This window comes from Humulus lupulus, chromosome 9 (assembly GCF_963169125.1).
Source record: "Humulus lupulus chromosome 9, drHumLupu1.1, whole genome shotgun sequence".
Lineage (NCBI taxonomy): Eukaryota > Viridiplantae > Streptophyta > Magnoliopsida > Rosales > Cannabaceae > Humulus > Humulus lupulus.
Window position 1 is genome coordinate 84,361,608 of NC_084801.1, and position 21,423 is coordinate 84,383,030.

The 21,423-nt window shown below is 39.0% G+C and overlaps 1 protein-coding gene across 7 annotated transcripts; it reads right to left on the bottom strand.

Annotated features, from left to right (window-relative positions):
• Window positions 1-457: 457 nt before the first annotated feature.
• LOC133801755 (serine/threonine-protein kinase EDR1-like) lies at window positions 458-17,921 on the bottom strand. Of its 7 annotated transcripts, none has more exons than XR_009876947.1 (7): window positions 17,549-17,921; window positions 17,133-17,236; window positions 16,222-16,344; window positions 16,046-16,086; window positions 14,372-14,440; window positions 7,018-7,481; window positions 458-702 (listed from the first exon to the last, which is right to left on the bottom strand). XR_009876947.1 is itself a non-coding variant. In XM_062240006.1 (6 exons), exons 1-6 carry the CDS (start codon window positions 17,517-17,519, stop codon window positions 14,167-14,169), a joined length of 408 nt encoding a protein of 135 aa, XP_062095990.1. In that variant the 5' UTR covers window positions 17,520-17,921; the 3' UTR covers window positions 13,991-14,166. The 7 variants fall into 7 exon arrangements, 3 of the variants coding, with proteins under 3 accessions (XP_062095991.1, XP_062095990.1, XP_062095992.1); XR_009876945.1 differs by having other exon boundaries at window positions 17,503-17,921; XR_009876946.1 differs by lacking the exon at window positions 14,372-14,440 and having other exon boundaries at window positions 17,503-17,921.
• Window positions 17,922-21,423: the final 3,502 nt, after the last annotated feature.

The window sequence follows — 21,423 nt, forward strand, 5'->3', positions numbered from 1 at the left end:
TGTACTTCCATGCAGTGGACATGGGCTAAACGAATTTATAAATTGAGTTATGAGAATCTGAAGGTTAAGGTTAAGTATTCCGGTAAGGAATAGCTAGTTCAGATTGTGACATAAGTAATGAGGTTCTATTGAACAGAATGTACCTTGGGTTAAGGTAAGGCTATAGAAATAATGAGGTCAAGGAATGACCTAAGGAATTTGTGTCCAGTGAGTGGAATTCTTGTTCCGAGTTGTTGAGTAAATTTCGAGGACAAAATTTCTGTAAGGAGGGGATAGTTGTAGTGCCCCAAATTTCCTAATAAGGTTTAGGACCTTGATTAGGAGGCCGGGTGTAACGTCCTGGATAGACAAGACCGCAACACTATGTGTTTATAAAGATGTTAAACTTGCTAATCAAGTCATTTAATCAAAACGTGTCATTAGTTAAAGTGCTCTATGGCTAAAAGACATTTTGGCCTCAGAAGATACATTTTATAAATTATAAACAATTTTACAGAAGGGATCCCCAAAACAATGTTTAAAAGCTGGTTTACAAAATTCAACTATTAAAAGTAAACATTAGCCATACTAAGGCAAAATACAAGGTTCTGGTCCTCTCGTCCCTGTAATCTCCTCAAACCGTGGCGGTTGAGCAGCCTGTCATGTACATTCACCCTGCAGAGCTCTCCAATCACGGTTGATCAATCTTGCCCTTGCCTTTACCTGCACCACGCAGCACCCGTGAGCCGAGGCCCAGCAAGAAAACAACATACATAGCATATACAATAATGACAATCAATACTTTCATAAGCATGTTCAATCATTCAGTCCATAGCATGTAAGCATACTTCAAGGTACAAACAAACCTCATCTATACTTAGATTATTCAACAATCTCATCAATCAACATTTATAGCCAATACAATATTCAATTTATACAATTACTAGGGCCGACACCTTAGGTCGCACCCTCTGTTTAACCCACTAGCTCCGGCCCGCTTAAACCGAGCTCAGTGCATAATAAGTTGTCCTCGGATACCAGTGTCCGACCCATGCCATTTGCGCAAGTTAACCGTGGCACGCTTAGGCCGTTGGTTTACAATTTACATGGCATAATACCATTCTCTCAATCATATATATATCAGGGATCCCTTAGTCCCATTAAATTATTCAACCGGGTATAGTTTTCTTACCTTTGGCTTTCAAACGAGCTAGTTATAAGCGATGCTCCTTGAGCGCGATCCGATCCCCGAGCCCTAACTTAGCACCTAGTCACAACCAAGATAAAGGATGCCATTAACAATCTTAAATGGGCTTCTAAACCAAGTTCTAGTCCTCGGAACATTGAACTTCACCAAATATGGTAAAAGACTCAACCCCGAGCACCCTAGGTTAAATTCCCAAGCCTAAAATCTCAAAATCCCAAAATCCCTTAAGCGCCCCGGCATGGGCCATCCATGCCACGACATGGCCCCAGACAGAACCCTCCATGGGCACAAAAATAGGTAAGGGCCGCGACATTGCTTGGACCATGTCGCGGCCCACCTTCTTCCTCAGCATGCATCAACCTCGAAGGGCCGCGGCTCACCAATAACCATGCCGCGGCACGACCCTTCGAACCCAGAAAAATCCACCATTTTCAATCTCTAAACCTCATCTTAAGCCATCCCAAATCTCCTAACTCAAAACCAATTAATAACAACATCATTAGAATAATTTAAACAACACAATCCAACTAGAAATCCAGCCTAACACTCACCAAAATCCCAATTCCAATTTCTGAGATTTCAAACCCACAAACTCAAAACCAGCCATGGAATTTCTAGAATTCGACCATTAAACTTTAAATTGAAACTTACCTTAGCTGTAGTATCACCTCTCCACGAGTTTCCCTGACCTAGCTTTAGAGTTCCAGCCTCAAATTCCACCTTAAATGCCAAAACCACCAATATTCAAAACTTAGCCATTTTTCTTAAAGTTCCTAACCACAGAACAAAAATCAATGCTTACCTTGGCTCTAACTCAGTCCTTGATTAGTTCTTGAGCTAATCCTCTAGCTTATCCCCTTCAATTCCCAGAAATTAGCTGGTTTCCCTTTACAAAATCAGAGTTTTTCTTCCTTAAGAGAGAGAGAAAAGAGAGAAAAGAGAGAGAAGGCTGAGAGGTCGGTTTACATTTTCTATCTAGTATTTTCTAAGTCTTTCCAAGTATATCCTTAGGTTGTTAGACTAATCCCAAAGCCCAGGGTACCGGAAACGTCCCCGAGGGCAAAATAGTAAAATTCCCCAATACTCCCGCCTAAACATTCTAACCTCAAATATATCTCCATATATTTATTTTCATCACCCGATAGTCCAAATCACTACACGATACCTAGAATACCATTGACTTGCCCAAAGTCAAGCATTAAGCCCCGTTGTGACTTTCCTGCTATCTAGCTCCCTAGGATCACCCTAAGTCACCGGCTGCATATTTATCCACATAATAATGTGGTTCTCACGTATTTCACACATATATATATATATATCTACCTATCCACATAATAATGTGGTCTCAACAATTTATCGCACACAATTACGTTTATGCCCTAACGGGCCAAAATTACAATTAAGCCCTTACCAGTCGAACAGGGCCTGCATGCTTACCCGATACTCATAAACATGCATTCTCACACTATTGATTCACATAACCTCCAATTATGCCCTCCCGACACACTAATCAAGGTCCTTAAGCCTTATTAGTAATTTTGGGTCGTTACAACTATCCCCTCCTTGTAATAATTTCGTCCTCGAAATTTATTTGAACACATCAGACTGTAAACCTCATACCTCTAACTATAATTTCTTTTTTTCCCAAGGTCTAACGCCTTCACTCTTAATCTTCCATAATACTCATGCGTGAGTACAATCTTGTTCCACAAGATCTTGTTTGATAACTACACTTTCTTTATCGTTTACTTGCATATCAAACCTACTAAAACTCCAGAGTCTGTTAGTTCACAACAATTACTTCATTGATTTATTCTCAATACCATAAATACTTATGAATCATCACCTTTACAAGGGCGAGATCAGCTTATAGGCCCTCGGCCCAATCCTTAGTACGACCTTAGAATTCCTATCGAATCGGGGGTCAGAACTCCTCCTTTCTTTCCCAAACTATTATACTCTTCCGTGCTGCATTACTTGGAGAGATATAAATCTCTCATCCTGGAACTCCATACTCCAAAGTTAACAATTCCCAGGTTCCCATATATTTTCAGATAGGTAGACATTCCCACCTTAAGAATTCCAACATCCTTTGAGGCAATACTGATTCATAGTATCCACCCACTCTCAATTCTTTACTTCGCATGGTATTCCTTGCATTTTATCTTACCAAATCTTAAGCCATGTCACCCTTACTGTACTCCAGCATTCATCACTGTAACTATCTTCTCAAGTACTACACTGTCCTTGGTGTCTTAAGTGTTCACACACTTAGCACCCAATTCTTTACTATAGTTGTTAAGCCCTCAGATTGCTATCCTATTTGCAACCAATCAGTAATTTTAAATTCCCCCTCGGTTTTCCTCGTTCTTTGATCCCTTTCCAAACTTGGAAAATTATAGGGTCTCAACTTAGCATTAGCAATGCTCTACACCATAATTAATTTATACAAACCAAATTATGCTAACTCATCCAACTGAGTTACAACCTCTCCCTTGTTCAGTCCCCTTATTTGTAGCTCGATGTGGTCCATCCCTGTAATCCACCTTCATAGCAGTTTACCTCCCAATGTTCAAGTACACCAGATTCTATCATCCGCTAAAACTTCCTGGTACAACAAAACCCTAGGAGGTGGAACGAATCCCACTTATAATTCTCATCTCCACACTAAACTCTCATTGGATTATTCATCCGATTCTTGTACCATATCCTGTATTATACTCATAGGGTTCTTCACCATTTCCACAAAACCATCACTCTGGATTCCATTGTGCCAAAGGAATACGTACATGTTAATCACCACACACTAATACTATACCAATCTTAATCGTTACCTTATCAAATCCATCATCATCTATAACATTCTTTTTAACTAATACACACCACTCAAATAAGAGATCCGCCTCCAATCAAACCTTTCCCCTCGTACAGTCGAGGGCTTCTGACATCAACAATCCATCTGTTGTGCTCCGCTAAATTTTAGTTTCAAGATTATCTTTCTTACCAATGACCAAACACTCAAGCACCTTATGCTATGCATAAACTGCCAACTTAACGTTCCATGTATATCAACCATGTTCCCATTCTATACCCAACCATAACACGTGTATCCCTGCATCATCAAGTGTTAATCACTTCTTACCCTGTCTTCTGAACTCTGATTTGACACTATCCATTCAGTCTAACTTCAAATTTTATTGTTCCTCCAATCTTTGATGTAGTTGTCTATGAAGATACCTATGTGGTAGATAACGCACTTGCCAGTCTTGTTGAACTTCCTGTTCTTTAAACGTTATCCAGTAGCTTATTTGAGGCTTAAAATCAAATCTCCTCATACTTGTCTCTTCTTCTTGCAGCTTCTTTTCTTGTAGCACTATTCTGAATACCCCTGGCGAAACCAATCTAATACTTCCTGGAACCTTACCTGTGACCCTGCTTCCTTAGTACTAACGTCATTAGCATAGTAGTCGCTCGCTTTCCACTTCTGTCCGGGAGTAGTCCAACATACTGCTCGTGAACCTGAAGAGGACTTGTCCATACCGTTCTTATATTTTCTGCTTGATGAACTTACCTGTGTTGCTGTAGCTTGAACCAATTTAGAACCTTTGTTACCAACTCCTCACACCCTACTCGGTACAAGTAAAAAATTCTTGAATCTCTTTCCTTGATCTCCAACTGGTAATAACCAGGTCGTAGATCAACTCCTGGAGACATTATCCCATCTTGTACCCAACATTAAAACTTTTCATCCTTGACCGATGACGCCAACAACTCCCACAATACCATGCTCTATATGATTCTAGGTCAAATTTCTTCAACTGCTTCAGTAATTCTTCCTTTCAAGCTATTACCATCTTCCGTGATGTCTCTAATACCAAACCTGTTTGTAGTCCAGTCCTAAAGCATACCCAATTCTTCCTTGTACCCATCTGAATTCCCATTGGCCGACTTAGTTCCCATTCAGTCAAGTTAATATTCTCCAAGTGATATCCCCTACAATTCATGGTTGTCTCTTAATAAATTCACCTTCACTCTGTCTCATGTTGAGGCTTCCATACGGCGAGCTCTATTGTTCTCACTACGAACCTCTTGATTAGTTGTATCCCAATTCATCTACCAGAAATTTCTAATTCCTCCTCAATAAATACTACTATCTTTAGCCCCTCATACAGTACCCTTGAGGCATGTTTTCCATGTCTAAATCTTTCTTAGGACATTCTCAACACTGAATTCTTCCAGCTCGTTACATAACTGAAACATAAACTATCCGGTTAACTAATCATCTTCGAGGAGCCAGTCTCGAATTTCGAGTGTAACAAGGCATATCTAGTCTTCCGTTCCCTAATCATGGGAAATCCATTCTAACATATCGAATCATCTCATGTAGAAGTCGTGCTCTCACCTGACATCCTTTCAAGTGGTGTACTCTGCCTCAGGTGCATACCAAATAACCTCACTAGTTCCTGTCACCATCCTGACAACTACCTTTACAATCAGATCCCCTTCCTATCAAAACTAGATGCCATAGCACTGTCTGGGGTCCCTCTACCTCGGTACTGAAAACCGTCCTTACTAAATTCTTCCAATAGAAGTACCATCTTTTGCATCTCTTGCCCTACATCATTCATGCTCCCTATACCTCATTCCACAGATCTAAAATAACATGGCCCTCTCTGCTACTCAATCACAACCGAAGATCTAATACATTGGAACGGCCCTATAGCCCTAGACCATTCCAGAACTTAACCTTTACATGGGTCATCATTTCCCAGCTTCCACCGCATGTATAAATTTCCAAAATGAAGTATCCAAATCCTAACACTCATTAGCACATGTTTTCGTTGTCTTATCATTTCAAATCAAACTCTTAGATTTATTAGTTCCCGCAGCTCAGACTGCGTCCTTATAACTTCCTTTATCAAATCCCCATTTGAGTTCCTTCCAATCCGTCATGCCAATATCTCAATTTGAGTACCATCCCTGGCATCCTTGGGCCACGAATACTTAGCACAACCCCTTAGCTATAACCTCTCACCTTTACATAATCAAGAATAGAATTAGCTTTGCCCATCCACTAGCCAATCCTTAAGCAAACCCAACTTTACTCCTCAAACCAGAGAATAACACCCTTTTAAGCCTTCCATTTAATACTTTTTATCTATCTGTATCCTCACGTTAAACCAACTCTGGTAATCCTTTTATCAAACTATGCAAAGTAGTTCTTTTTCCCTAAAGAGTCTGCCATTTACCCATCTAGTCTCTACTATAAGACCCAACAACTTTCTCACATATTAACGAACATCTGTTGCGACTTTCGGGGGGTAGATGGAGGTTTCCAACCTCGATTATCATCCGCAAACCCCTACAATACAATTCCAAACCCACTTAACCATTTGAGATACAAACAACTTGAATTCGTTCGTCGCTGCTGACTAAACTCTTCAGCCGTGAGATTCACACACCGAACCCATCCACAACCAGGTCTAAATAATCACCATATTCATGCATACATGAAGCATAATCCACAATTCTATGGACTTAGCTACCAAATTTAGTATTACCATATATATCCACACTCTATCATGCTTCCTACAAGCCAATACACAAATATAACATATAAATCCAATCCAGTCAGTTAACCATATACAATCAATATACAAACCACCGCCCAAATATTCATTCACATGCAACGGCAATGCTAATCAGCACGCCTCAATCTCATCACAAAATAGTCAAGGGCCAAGGCCTATCAGTATCTCATGCTTCCTATTAATCCAACAAACAACAACATTCATAACTAATTCAGGCACATAAACACATATACACATTACCGAACCCTGATTTGAGCTTGTCTCTAGCAACGAATGTACATGTCCAGCCTGTCTTCAGGAACCCATAAACCTAGGACGCTCTGATACCAAGTTGTAACGTCCTGGATAGACAAGACCGCTACACTATGTGTTTATAAAGATGTTAAACTTGGTAATCAAGTCATTTAATCAAAACGTGTCATTAGTTAAAGTGCTCTATGGCTAAAAGACATTTTGGCCTCAGAAGATACATTTTATAAATTATAAACAATTTTACAGAAGGGATCCCCAAAACAATGTTTAAAAGCTGGTTTACAAAATTCAACTATTAAAAGTAAACATTAGCCATACTAAGGCAAAATACAAGGTTCTGGTCCTCTCGTCCCTGTAATCTCCTCAAATCGTGGAGGTTGAGCGGCCTGTCATGTACATTCACCCTGCAGAGCTCTCCAATCACGGTTGATCAATCTTGCCCTTGCCTTTACCTGCACCACGCAGCACCCGTGAGCCGAGGCCAAGCAAGAAAACAACATACACAGCATATACAATAATGACAATCAATACTTTCATAAGCATGTTCAATCATTCAGTCCATAGCATGTAAGCATACTTCAAGGTACAAACAAACCTCATCTATACTTAGATTATTCAACAATCTCATCAATCAACATTTATAGCCAATACAATATTCAATTTACACAATTACTAGGGCCGACGCCTTAGGCCGCACCCTCTGTTTAACCCACTGGCTCCGGCCCGCTTAAACCGAGCTCAGTGCATAATAAGCTGTCCTCGGATACTAGTGTCCGAGCCGCGCCATTTGCGCAAGTTAACTGTGGCACGCTTAGGTCGTTGGTTTACAATTTACATGGCATAATACCATTCTCTCAATCAAATATATATCAGGGAGCCCTTAGTCCCATTCAAATATTCAACCGGGTATAGTTTTCTTACCTTTGGCTTTCAAACGAGCTAGTTATAAGCGATGCTCCTTGAGCGCGATCCGATCCCCGAGCCCTAGCTTAGCACCTAGTCACAACCAAGATAAAGGATACCATTAACAATCTTAAATGGGCTTCTAAACCAAGTTCTAGTCCTCGGAACATTGAACTTCACCAAATATGGTAAAAGACTCAACCCCAAGCACCCTAGGTTAAATTCCCAAGCCTAAAATCTCAAAATCCCAAAATCCCTTAAGCGCCCCGGCATGGGCCATCCATGCCACGGCATGGCCCCAGACAGAACCCTCCATGGGCACAAAAACAGGTAAGGGCCGCGACATTGCTTGGACCATGCCGCGGCCCGCCCTTCTTCCTCAGCATGCATCAACCTCGAAGGGTTGCGGCTCACTAATAACCATGCCGCGGCCCGACCCTTGAAACCCAGAAAAATCCACCATTTTCAATCTCTAAACCTCATCTTAAGCCATCTCAAAGGCCCTAACTCAAAACCAATTAATAACAACATCATTAGAATAATTTAAACAATGCAATCCAACCAGAAATCCAGCCTAACACTCACCAAAATCCCAATTCCAATTTCTAAGATTTCAAACCCACAAACTCAAAACCAGCCATAGAATTTCTAGAATTCAACCATTAAACTTTAAATTGAAACTTACCTTAGCTGTAGTATCACCTCTCCACGTGTTTCCCTGACCTAGCTTCAGAGTTCCAGCCTCAAATTCCACCTTAAATGCCAAAACCACCAATATTCAAAACTTAGCCATTTTTCTTATAGTTCCTAACCACAGAACCAAAATCAATGCTTACCTTGGCTCTAACTCAATCCTTGATTAGTTCTTGAGCTAATCCTCTAGCTTATCCCCTTCAATTCCCATAAATTAGTTGGTTTCCCTTTACAAAATCAGAGTTTTTCTTCCTTAAGTGAGAGAGAGAAGAGAGAGAAGGCTGAGAGGTCAGTTTACATTTTCTATCTAGTATTTTCTAAGTCTTTCCAAGTGTATCCTTAGGTTGTTAGACTAATCCCAAAGCTCGGGGTACCGGAAACGTCCCCGAGGGCAAAATTGTAAAATTCCCCAATACTCCCGCCTAAACATTCTAACCTCAAATATATCTCCATATATTTATTTTCATCACCCGATAGTCCAAATCACTACATGATACCTAGAATACCCCTGACTTGCCCAAATTCAAGCATTTAGCCCCGTTGTGACTTTCCTGCTATCAAGCTCCCTAGGATCGCCCCAAGTCACCAGCTGCATATTTATCCACGTAATAATGTGGTTCTCACATATTTCACATATATATATATATCTACCTATCCACATAATAATGTGGTCTCAACAATTTATCGCACACAATTACGTTTATGCCCTAACAGGCCAAAATTACGATTAAGCCCTTACCAGTCGAACAGGGCCTGCATGCTTACCCGATACTCATATACATGCATTCTCACACTATTGATTCACATAACCTCCAATTATGGCCTCTCAGCACACTAATCAAGGTCCTTAAGCCTTATTAGTAATTTTGGGTCGTTACACCGGGAGGGCCATAATTGATTTATTTTGGTATTTAATGATTATATGCATGTTTATGTGAACTATATTATTATATGATGGTCAATGCATGCATATGGGTTTATATTTTAATTATGAGGGCATTTTGGTAATTTGGTCGCTGTGGGCGTAATTGTGTATTTTGGGTGCATGGTTGTGATTAATTAACATGGCCATCTTATAAGATGGATTGGTTCGAGCTACTCGGCATGAGATGATCATGAAATGTAAGTGTTCGGTCTAGTCATAACGGGTTTAAGTTCGGGGCTCGGGGGGAGTCTCGGGGTTATTTTGATGATTAGAACATTACAGGGAATAAAAGAGTAATGGGATATTATTTATTGGTATTTGAGAATATTGCGAATAATGGGAATTGGAGAGTGTTAATTATAATTAATGAGATAGGCGGGAAAGGACGGTTTTACCCTCGGAAGTCTTTAGAGGGATTTAATTGGCCTAGGGGCATTATGGTCTTTTGACCTTAAGGATTTGTATCAGCCTCTGAGTTTTAGAAGGTTGTGGAATTGTTAAAAATAGAACATCGTTATCCTCAACCTTCTCCCACACCCGTACACCATTTCTCCTTCATCTTCCTTTCAAATTTTGAGAGCTATCTTGACGAGTTAAGTTAGGATATCAAAGGTTGGAGCTTGGGAACATGATTCAGCCATTAAAGGGGATTCAAAATCGAGTTTGAGGTGAGTTCCAGTCATGAATTTTATGGTGTTCTCTGTTTTGGGCTTTAATTTTCAGCTTGTGAATCCCTTGTAGAAAGTTTGGATTAATAGAAGTTTGGTTGATGTTTAGCTTGGGTTATGATGAGGGTGAGTTGTAGATGATGTTTGGTGGTTGAATTGGGTGTTAGGTTGAGGTTTGGGACAGGTTTGAAGGGTTGGTTTCAAGGGAAAACACAGGGGAAGTCGAGCTGGTGCGTGATGGGTTTTCGGCTGGTCTGGGTTAAGCGTCGCGGCATGGCTGTGGTGCGCCGCGGCCCTTGGCGTGTGATAGAGAGGGCTGCCTCTATTTGAGGGGCATGGCGCGACGCAGCTAGGGAGGGTCGCGGCCCTTAGTGGCTTTTTGGGCAGAAATGTGTTTTTAGCTTGGGGATTCAAGCCTTAGGCCTCGGGGTGGAACCTACTACCCGGTTTAGTAGTGTTTGATGTCTCGAAGGATAGGTTTTGGTTTGGGAACTTATGTTGATCATTTTTATTGATGGTATCCTATATTTGGTTATGACTAGGTGACCGCTAAGGACTAAAAGTTGATCGTTCTCAAGGGTCGTTCTTTTAATCATTCTAGCTCGACTTTGAGGTAAGAAAACTGCACCTTGTGTATATATGACATGCATGGCTATTCTTGATGCATGTTGGTTGATTATTGAGTATGACATGCATGGCTATTCTTGATGCATGTTGATTGATTATTGAGTATGACATGCATGGCTATTCTTGATGCATGTTGGTTGATTATTGGGTATGACATGCATGGCTATTCTTGATGCATGTTGGTTGACTATCGAACGTGACATGCATGGCTATTATTGGTGCATGTTGGATTGTTGAATATAATGCATATGATGCATGAGAAACATGTGATTAGGACATGCTTTGAGTACTGATTATGATATTGTTCAGAGCTTGTGCCTCTGGGTTTGTGCATGGTCCTAATTGTATTAATAATTGTTGAGTAAGCATGCTGAATATCTTGTTTATGGACCGACCCTAAAGTCGATGAACATGCATTGAATGGCTCTATGGCATTAATGCCGGACCGGCCCTAAAGTCGATGAACATGGATTGAATGGCTCTATGGCATTAATACTGGACCGACCCTAAAGTCGATGAACTTACAAGCGCTTGCCTGGTCTAAGACCAGATGTTCATAGCCAGGGCATATGGCCCCGGTGACTGTTTGTCACATGGCTAGGTGACGTTGTCCATAGTTACGACTCTAGAGTCGGGAGGAAGGTTATGTTGGTGACCATTCACCATGCACCTGTCCTGATCGAACTTATGAAAGAACAACCTACCAGTTAAGCCCTAGTGACCCTATCGTCACATGGCTAAAGGGTGCTGTCCCCACATTTGTGACTCTTGTGCTAGTCACCTATTTGTTTGAACTGTTGGTCTTGAATAATCAATACAATTACTGTTGATATTATATCATGTTATATTGTGTTTTCTTGCTGGGCTTCGGCTCACGGGTGCTATGTGGTGCAGGTAAAGGAAAAAGGAAGCTGGACCGTCCTTGAGTTGGAGAGCTTAGGTGATGACGTGTACATATGCAGCTGCTCGTCCGCCACGGCCGAGGTTTTAAGAGGAACTAGGGTTGAACCCTGTTTTGCCGCATAGAACGGCCTGTTGTAAATATTTTTCTGTAATAGACTCTGAAACTATATTTTTTTTGGGATCCCAATGTATATATTAAACGTTCTAGTGAAACGTTACATCTTAACCAAAAATTTTAATCCCTAAACCGCTAATCATACTTAGTTACATGATTTTTTCCAAATGACTCGATTAGCGAGTTTAGCACTATTTACAAGGCACACCGTAACGGTCCCTGGGTTTGGGGCATTACAATCTCGATGTAAACACCGATCCTCGATCAGATACTATGGTTTTAGGGATTCCATGCAGTCGTACTATTTCTTGGACATATATGTCTGTGTACTGGTTCGCTATGTATGTTGTCTTGACAGGCAGGAAGTGAGCTGACTTGGTTAGTTTATCTACTACTACCCAAGCTGAGTCATGCTACTTATTTGTTCGTGGAAATCCTGTCACAAAGTCCATGGCTATGTCTTCCCACTTCCATTCTGGAATACTAAGTGGTTGCATTAACCCTGCAGGTCGCTGATGTTCTGCTTTCACTTGCTAGCATACTAAGCATTTAGACACATATTCTGCTACGTATTTCTTCATTCCTGGCCACCAATACAATGCATTAAGGTCGTGAGTCATCTTGGTCAACCCTGGGTGAACTGAGTATGGGTTATTGTGTGCCTCTTCTAAAATCTTCATCTTAATTCCATGGTCATGCGGTACGCATACCCGCCCCTTATATCTAAAGAACCCCTGTCTAGATAAAGAGAAATTTGTGGCCTTGCCTTCTTTGACTGCAGCTATGTGAGATACTAATGTGTCATCATGCCCATGCCCGATCCATATATCTTCTAATAAACATGAATGGATGGAAAAGTTAGCCAGTTTACCAATGACTACTTATATTCTGGCATTGATCAACTCATGCTGAATTGGCTTTTCTATTCTTAATATTGCTACTAGATTCCCGTAACTCTTCCTACTTAGCACATCCGCAACTATGTTTGCTTTTCCTGGGTGGTATAGGATTTCGCAGTCATAATCCTTTACTAGTTCTAACCACCTGCGCTGCCTCATGTTGAGCTCCTTCTGTGTGAAGAAATACTTTAAGCTATTGTGGTTCGTATAAATCTCCCACTGTTCTCCATAAAGATAGTGGTGCCAAATTTTCAATGCGAAGACCACCGCTGCCAACTCCATATCGTGTGTTGGATAGCGTTGCTCGTATTCCTTCAGCAGCCTTGAGGCGTAGGCTATCACTTTGTCATTCTGCATCAGCACACATCCCAAACCTTGCTTCGACGCATCACAGTATACTACAAACTTGTTGTTGGGTGTCGGTACACAATGTACTGGTGCTGAGCATAACTTATCCTTGAGTAACTTGAAACTCTCTTCACATCTATCCGTCCAGTTGAACTTTTGCTGTTTCCGGGTCAGGTTGGTAAGCGAAGTGGCAATCTTAGAGAAGCCTTCTACAAACCTCTAATAATAGCCTGCTAGCCCTAGAAAACTTCTAATCTTTTATGTATTCTTAGGTCTTGGCCAATCCTTCACTTCCTCTACTTTAGTGGGGTCTACTGCAACTCCATCTTTGGATACTATATGACCGAGGAACGCTACTTGCGAAAGCCAAAATTCACACTTCTTTAACTTGGCATAAAGTTGATGCTCCTTCACTACAACAAAAATACTTTTTAGGACTAGCATTGCGAGTCCTAAAAAAGCTTTTAGGACTCGCGGGGCGAGAGTCCTCTATTTGAGAGCCTTAAAAACTAAGGTATGCGAGTCCTAAAAAAATGTTTTCAGGACTCGCATTGAGAGTCCGAAAAGAATGTTTTGAGGACTCGCAACGTAAGTCCTAAAAACTCCCGTTGAGTACCTTTAAGTAAGTTTTTAGGACTCGCGTTGCGAGTCCTAAAAAATCAAGTTGAGTGCCTTTAAGTAATTTTTTAGGACTCGTAAAGATCCTGTTGAGTGTCTTTAAATTAAGATTTTAGGACTTGCTTTGCATGCCCTTAAAAGTAAATTTTTTTTAAAAAAAATGCAGCTACAATTTTCATTTTAATTTAAAAAATATATATATCCCTTTGAGAGTCCAAAATGTATTATATATGTTAGATTTCTAAAATTTTCAAAAGAAAATACAACAAAAATAATTTTTTATTAATTACTCAAAAATATAATTTCAATATTTAGTCTACTCGGCTTACAAAATCATATTACATGATAGTTTATACTACAGTGAAATTCTATCTTCACCAAATATTTAACAAGAAATGTATACAAAGTTAGTGAAATATATTTTTTATTTTAAAAACTTCAACTACCAATGTTGTCTAGTATTGCGCCAAAGAAATACATCTCAATATAAACCTGCACATTATAAAAAAGTTCTTTAATTATTAGGTTCATCACACTTTTCAAAAGTTTGCTTAGAAACAATCAATCCATTGCAAGCTGATGACTTAATAGTTCTTGAAAGCCAAAAAAAAAGCGTAAAAATAATAATAAATAAATAGCAAACCTCCTCTAGAAATTCTTTGAAGTGCTTTGCATGAAAATCTTGTTCCTTGAGAACTTTGACAACAACATCCTAAAGGTTATTAAAATATTTAGTTTCAGAAGTAGACAAAGACATTCCACTGAGATGATAGGCAAACAATGCATTACAAAATGGTAGACACATTAAACATTTTTAGCTTTAAACCTGAACAGAAGTTTCCAGTTCTCATAACTCTGGTAACTATATACTACAAGTAAAAGCTTAGCCAATGGCTAACCTACTTGTTCACCTCTAGGATTGATTGCAAGTCTTGTAAAGTTTCTCTCTTTAACTACTTGTCATATTGTTCATATCAGAAAACAACTTCTTTGTATTTGTTTTACAAAATGATGAATGGTCTACCCGATATTCAAGTTTAAAAGAAAAGTAATAGAGCAACAATAGTAGAAATCATGACCAGACAACTACAAAACTCTCTTGCTTTTAAAAAGGCACCGCTGTGCGTACTTTCGCAAAAATTGTTATATATGAGCTTGCGTTAACAAGGATTGTTTGACTAAGTCTGCAATTGAGCAACTTCCTACTTGCCTAACCAAAGGGTTTCATTTCAAAACAAAAATTTAGATTTGGAAAATTAAAAATAAGATCAAAATTGAAATATTCAAAGAAATATAGGTTGCAGACATCAAATGTCGAATACAAATACATTGTAATCATTAATTCTAAACCCTACAACAATGAGCATATGAATTATTTTATATACATATATATATACTAAAGAAACCTATTTGTGTCACCAGCATCCTGGACCTATTAACTAAGAAATTAAATAAGAATTCAAAGGTTTGTAAAAGATGGACCCTATGGCTATAATGACATTCAGAGCTAGAAGAGCTAGAGCTACAAATTTTCTTGAATTAGTACATATTGATGACATATGTGGTCTAACAAACATTCATGTGAGATGAAGATGCTAGAATTTTATCTCCTTCACGAACGATTGCTCAAGATGATTATGCATATCTAATAAACATAGGTATGAAGCTTTTAAAAGTTCAAGAGGCATCAAGCAGAACCCAAAAACTACTTAAGTAATTACATAAAGATGACTCTTTGATTAGATCGAAGAAACAAATACCACTCAGATGAGTTTTAGCAACATTTAATAGAAATTAGGATTTTCTCCTATTCTTTGCACATAACAGAGTAAAATTGTACAACAGAAATGAGGAATAGAGCTCTTTTAGACATGGTGAGGTCTATGGTTTGACATTGATCATTTCATTTTGGGAATATGTGCTACAAACACAGGCACACTTTGTTGAATATCATACTCATCCCATCAAAATCGAAACTTGAAGACACCATATGAATTATGAAAAGTTTGTGTCATATAAGAATTGGGTGTTTGGCACTTATGCTAAAAAGGCAAGTGAATAAGAGAGAAACTTGTTCAGAGGAATGCTTTAAATGAATTAAATTTTATGGTTCAGAAGGAATAAGAATACCAAAAAGAAAACAAGTTAGACATCAATTGACTAAACTAAAGTTAAAATCACAAATTTACAGTGGAATAAAACGACTACCTTTTATGGTTAAGAAAGAATAAGAACTTCCTAACCAACTAGACATAACAAAAATTACAAAGGTAAATGTATATCATGGATGAAAGGCAATGAAATAAAGATTACTTACTGAGCCACGCCATTTAGCATGATAGACAGTTCCAAAAGAGCCTGAAAGAATTTGCAAGAGATTTACTTTTATATCATCTCATTAATATATATATATATATTTCAGAATAAAATGTACAGCATTATAGGAATTAAAGTGGACAATTGCTAAACTCTATTTCAAAGAAAAGTAATTACTTGACATATTTAAATTTAGGATGCCTAAGTGGTGAAGAAACTGAAATGGACAATGCACTATTATGAGAAGAGTCTGGCTGGCTAAACACTCCTGGCATCTCATGCAAATCAACCAAATATTCCCTGGAAGATTACACAAATATGTCCAATGCTATTTATCATTCATGAAGAAACATATAACATTTCTAAAGTTTCTTTTAAAATCAAAATAAACAAAGCAAATAGTTCTCTATGTAGCCAAAAGATAATCGGCCTTTCATAATACACTTTTTCTTGACCTTGCATGCCTAAACATGAAATAGCCTTTAACTGGCCATAAAATGTAGACCATCCTAAATTCATGCTTAACTAACCATGCAACTCTTTCACCAGCTTCCAACCCCGTATTTAGTTTATTATGCCTAACGTTTTGCTTCAAATTGTAATAGCACAGACATGTACATTGTAGGTCATGAGTAACAAAATAGTGTCAAGTTTTATGCTACCATTAACAATAATAAATAAAAGAACACACACCCATTAAGATGACCAAGTTAATTTTGACACACATTGCTAAGGAGAGAATGAGGAGGATGATTCAAAGACACCTTGGGATCTAAGTTACTTTTGTAAAATGAGCTAAGGCTCTCACTTTATAAATTTCTTCTAAGTCATATCTTAACTAACATAATCAAGAAAATATTAATTTCAATAACAAAATTGTAACCACAGGTATGAGTGGTTGTGAATAATACAAGGCCAAGCTAGACCAATGTCCAATTTGTTCAAAGACATAACAATCCTGGGTATAGAAGCTGACAACAAGTTAATCATTGGTATTGCGCTTGAGATTGTAAAGAATGTTTATGGGAGATCATGATCATCAGAAGAATTAAATCCACTCTTTAAATTGAAATGTACTGTCAACATACTTTTCGTAATCGAATTGCACAAGGCAGGAGGCAGCATCATCCCTGCTACAGTATTTGCACCCCTTAACAGTTCGACAAGGTAAGTTAACCAAGTCTGCCAAAATCTGCAAAAGTAAATTTAGAGGCTCAGTGCAATCCCATGAGACCTTCTCGCAGCAAAGGAAAAATGCAATAGCAGACATATTCAATAGGTGTGCTAATTCAAGGCTGACCCACAATAACCAAAGGTGAAAAATAGATAAATAAGGTGCTAGTTGCTCAATGATAATAATTCGAGAAAAAAGAGAAGACCCAAATATAATGAACTAGTATTCTAGACTAACAATATGAGTTATAAAGTTTGCACTTAAGATGAAGTTGCGTGGATTACTTTAAATAGTACAACATGATGAACACAAAGTCCGGTAAACAAGTACCCAATTGGAACTACAACAGAACCCAAGCGGTCACTCAAATTTTCACTGCACTCCTTCCAGCGGTAAGCCAACTCTTCTTCAGAAGCAACAACACCCCTTATGATGATAACAGCAGAGGCTCATTAGAGATACGAATTCGATCACTTCGGGGAGCCAGTTGCGACGGAGGCCGGCGAGTGGGGAGGCGAGCTTCATGGGTTTAGGGTTTCAGGGGCCAAGGAAGCTCGTGGTGGGGTGTGTGTCATTGGGTGGTGGCCGTAGATGGCTCATCTGGTCTGGCCTATTGAAATGCGAGAGAAGAAAAGAAAGAGTGGTATCGGGCTGGGAAGAAGAAAGAGGAGAGAGTAGGGGATTTTGGAGATTCATTTAGGGATTTAGTATTTTTATCTCCCTTTTCTTATTTAATTAAATAAAATCTTATTTAATGTGAACTAATTCTTATTTTTTTTTAAATATTTTCAACATAGATTTTAAAAAATAAAAACACCAATATTATTAGTGAAATTTTAAAATTATTTTACAATATTTAACCAATCAATAAAATAACTCTTTTTAATTAATTTTATCATAAATATGTTAAATAAATCAAATTTAAGTATATTATTCATTATATCATAATGAATTTAAATTTTAATAGAAAAATTAATATAATATTAAAAATTTAGAAACAAAAGAAAATCTAAGAGGTGTATATTAAAAAAATAAAATAAAACTTTTAGGACACGCATCAGTTTTTAGGACTCGTAACACGAGTCCTAAAAACATTCTTTTAGGACTCGCAATGCGAGTCCTAAAAAGTCCAGAAGGTGTTTGTTTAAAAAAAAACTGAAACTTTTAGGACACACATAGTTTTTAGGACTCGCTCCGCGAGCCCTAAAAGAAATTTTGCAAGTCCTAAAAAGTCCAGGAGTTGTTTTTAGGAAAAGCATCTAAGTGAGTGTCCTAAAATGGTGTTTTTGTAGTAGTGCTTCAATCGCAGCACGTTCCTTCTTAAATGTTCCTCATGCTTGACTTCGTCCTTGGAGTACACCAAAATATTGTCGATCAACATTACGACGAATTTGTCCAAGTAATCCTTGAAGATCCGATTCATTAAATCCATAAATACAGCTAGAGCGTTGGTAAGACCAAAAGACATAACTAAAATCTCGTAATGTCTGTATCGAGTTCTAAAAGCTATCTCTGGAATATCTTCTTCTCGTACCTTGAGATGGTGATACCCGAACCGTAGATCAATCTTTGAAAACGCGGTCGCTCCTCGGAGATGATCAAACAAGTCGTTGATCTGGTGTAGCGGGTATATATTCTTAATTGTCACTTTATTTAGCTCGCGGTAATCTATACACATCCGCATGCTTCCGTCCTTCTTCTTCACAAATAAAATCGGAGCTCCCCATGGTGAAGGGTTTTTGTCTAATGAAATCCAAGTCTAAGAGTTATTGTAGCTGTGTCTTTAACTCCTTGAGTTCGGTAGGTGCCATCCGGTATGGTGCCTTTGAGACAGGCTCGGTTCCCGATACTAGTTCGATTGTGAAGTCAATCTCCTGAGTCGGCAGCAACCATGGAAAGTCGTCAGGAAATACTTCTAGGAATTCTTTTATAATATGGACGTGTCCAACCTTTAGTGGTGTTTCCTTTTCCACATCTGTGACGCTTGCTAAGAATGCGTGACATCCTTTCTCAATCATTCTCTGAGCTTTGAGAGATGAAATAAGCGGTGTCCGTAGTCCTAAAACCTTTCCCATAAAACATAATCACTGACCGTCAGGAGTTTTGAACATCACTTGCTTACGTCTACAGTTGATGGTTGCGCCATGCCTTGCTAGCCAATCCATGCCCAGTATTACGTCGAAGTCTTTGATCTCCAGTTCTATCAGGTTTCCTTCTAGTTTTACATCCTCAATTTTGATCGACATGCCTTGTACTATCCGTGATGATAGGACTACCTCGCCCGAAGGCAATTCTGTCATAAACCTAGTTCTAAATCTTTCACAAGGTTCGTCTAATTTCTATATTATTCCTAACGAGATATATGAGTGTGTTGCTCTCGAATCAAATAATACTGAACATATATTATTGAGGATAGGAATATGACCTGTGACCACTTTGTTACTAGCTTCAGCTTCTCCCTGGGTCAAGGCAAAGACTCTGGCTAAAACCATCTTGTTGTCCCTTTTCTCTTCTTGCTTGTGTTGTGGACATTCTTTCTTCCAATGACCTTCCTGACCACAATTGTAACATCCTTTAGTGTTTGGACGACACTCCCCAGGATGTTTCTTTTGGCATTTGGAGCACTGCGGGTATTCTAAATAACCCGACCTAATGCCTCCATCGTTAGTCCATGCTCTTTTGTCATTGTCGGCCTGCTTACTTTCAGGATGCCTTCTCTTTTGCCCATTATTGTTGCTATACTGATGGTTGTTTTTGTGGTTCAGACCATTCTGAGTTTGATTATGCTATTTAGGTTCTGGCTTACTGGCCTCCTCCTTACTAACATTTGCCTGAAGACTCTCCACTTCTATAGCCATTTCAAGAGCATCGGCGTAAGAAGTGGTTCCAGGATTTGCTAGTTTGACTCCTAGCTCAATCTTTGGTCTGAGTCCTCTAAAAAACTTTGTGACCCTAAAAAATTCGATTGGGACCAACTCTGGTGCAAACTTGGCTAGTTGATCGAACTGTCAAGCATACTTTGCTACCGTTAAGTTGCCCTGCTTCAAACTGGTGAACTCTTCTGCCTTTGTAGCGATGTCTGCTGAGTTGTATTACTTCTTGTGAAAGAGCTCCATAAATCTAGTCCATGTCAAGGTGGCGACGTTGTGAGTTTGTTGTACTAAATCCCACCAGATTCTAGCATCCTTCTTTAAAAGAGATGAAACATAGGATATGCGATCTGCGTTGCCGAGGTTCATGTGTGCTAGGATCGGCTCTACATTCCTGAGCTATTCTTCTACCTCGATGGGGTCGGTTGTCCCTTCAAAGCTTGGAGCGTATTGTGTACAAAACTGCTCGTAGATTGGCTCTATGTATTGAGCTTGGTAAGGCGCAAAATTTGCCATTGGCCATCCCTCATAAGGACCTACTTGTTGGGGTGCTTGAGCCATTTGCTGAGGCTACGGTTGCGACTGAGGCTGAGGTTGAGTCTGAGTCTGTGGCTGCGGCTGAGCCTGTTGTTGTTGTTGTTGTAGTAATTCTTCCACTTGTTGTCGTAGTTAGACAATTTCAGCAGTATTGTCAACTAGAGTCGGTACACTTCTGTTAGCAGCAACATTGGTAGCACATGTTCCCCTTGTAATGACCTGGATTTTCAAGACTCGATAATGCGAAAATATAAATGTTTTCATTTAACAAGATGTCTCAAAAACCCGTGTAAAAAAAACTTTTTAAAAAGTCGTATGGTCATACTTTACATTTAGTTACAAACATATTTTATAAAGAGTAGAGTGAGCCTAGTTTAGGAAAATTACACAACATTTCCAAAATAAAATGGCTTCCCAAAAGGTCGGTCCACATGTACATTTGCAAGGAAGACTCCAACGCTCACTGCTCTGCCTTTCCCTTGCTCTTACCTACAACATGAAACAACTAGGTAAGCGAAAACGCTTAGTAAGATCAACTTTCAAACAAAAGCATGTAGAGAATTAGGGTTCCGGACCCATCCAGACCCTACACAATCAATTTCAAGAACGCTAAAGCGTCCTGGAAAACTTATGGTCATGCCTGATAACCAGTGATAAATTATATTCATAACTAGATAAAATCTTGCACTCAGAAAATCACAGAACAAGCAGATATATTATATCACAACTATATCTTATCAACAATTATATCCCTGCACTCAGAAAACCCCAGAGCAAGCAGATATATTATATCACAAC

Bases quoted from the DNA above. Each gene is read 5' to 3' on its own strand.
- LOC133801755 (XM_062240006.1), bottom strand. The intron at 16,087-16,221 runs GTAATTACTTTT...AAATTCTTTCAG, and splicing joins CCTAAATTTAAATATGTCAA to GCTCTTTTGGAACTGTCTAT. The intron at 14,221-14,371 runs GTTTGCTATTTA...TATAATGTGCAG, and splicing joins TCAAAGAATTTCTAGAGGAG to GTTTATATTGAGATGTATTT.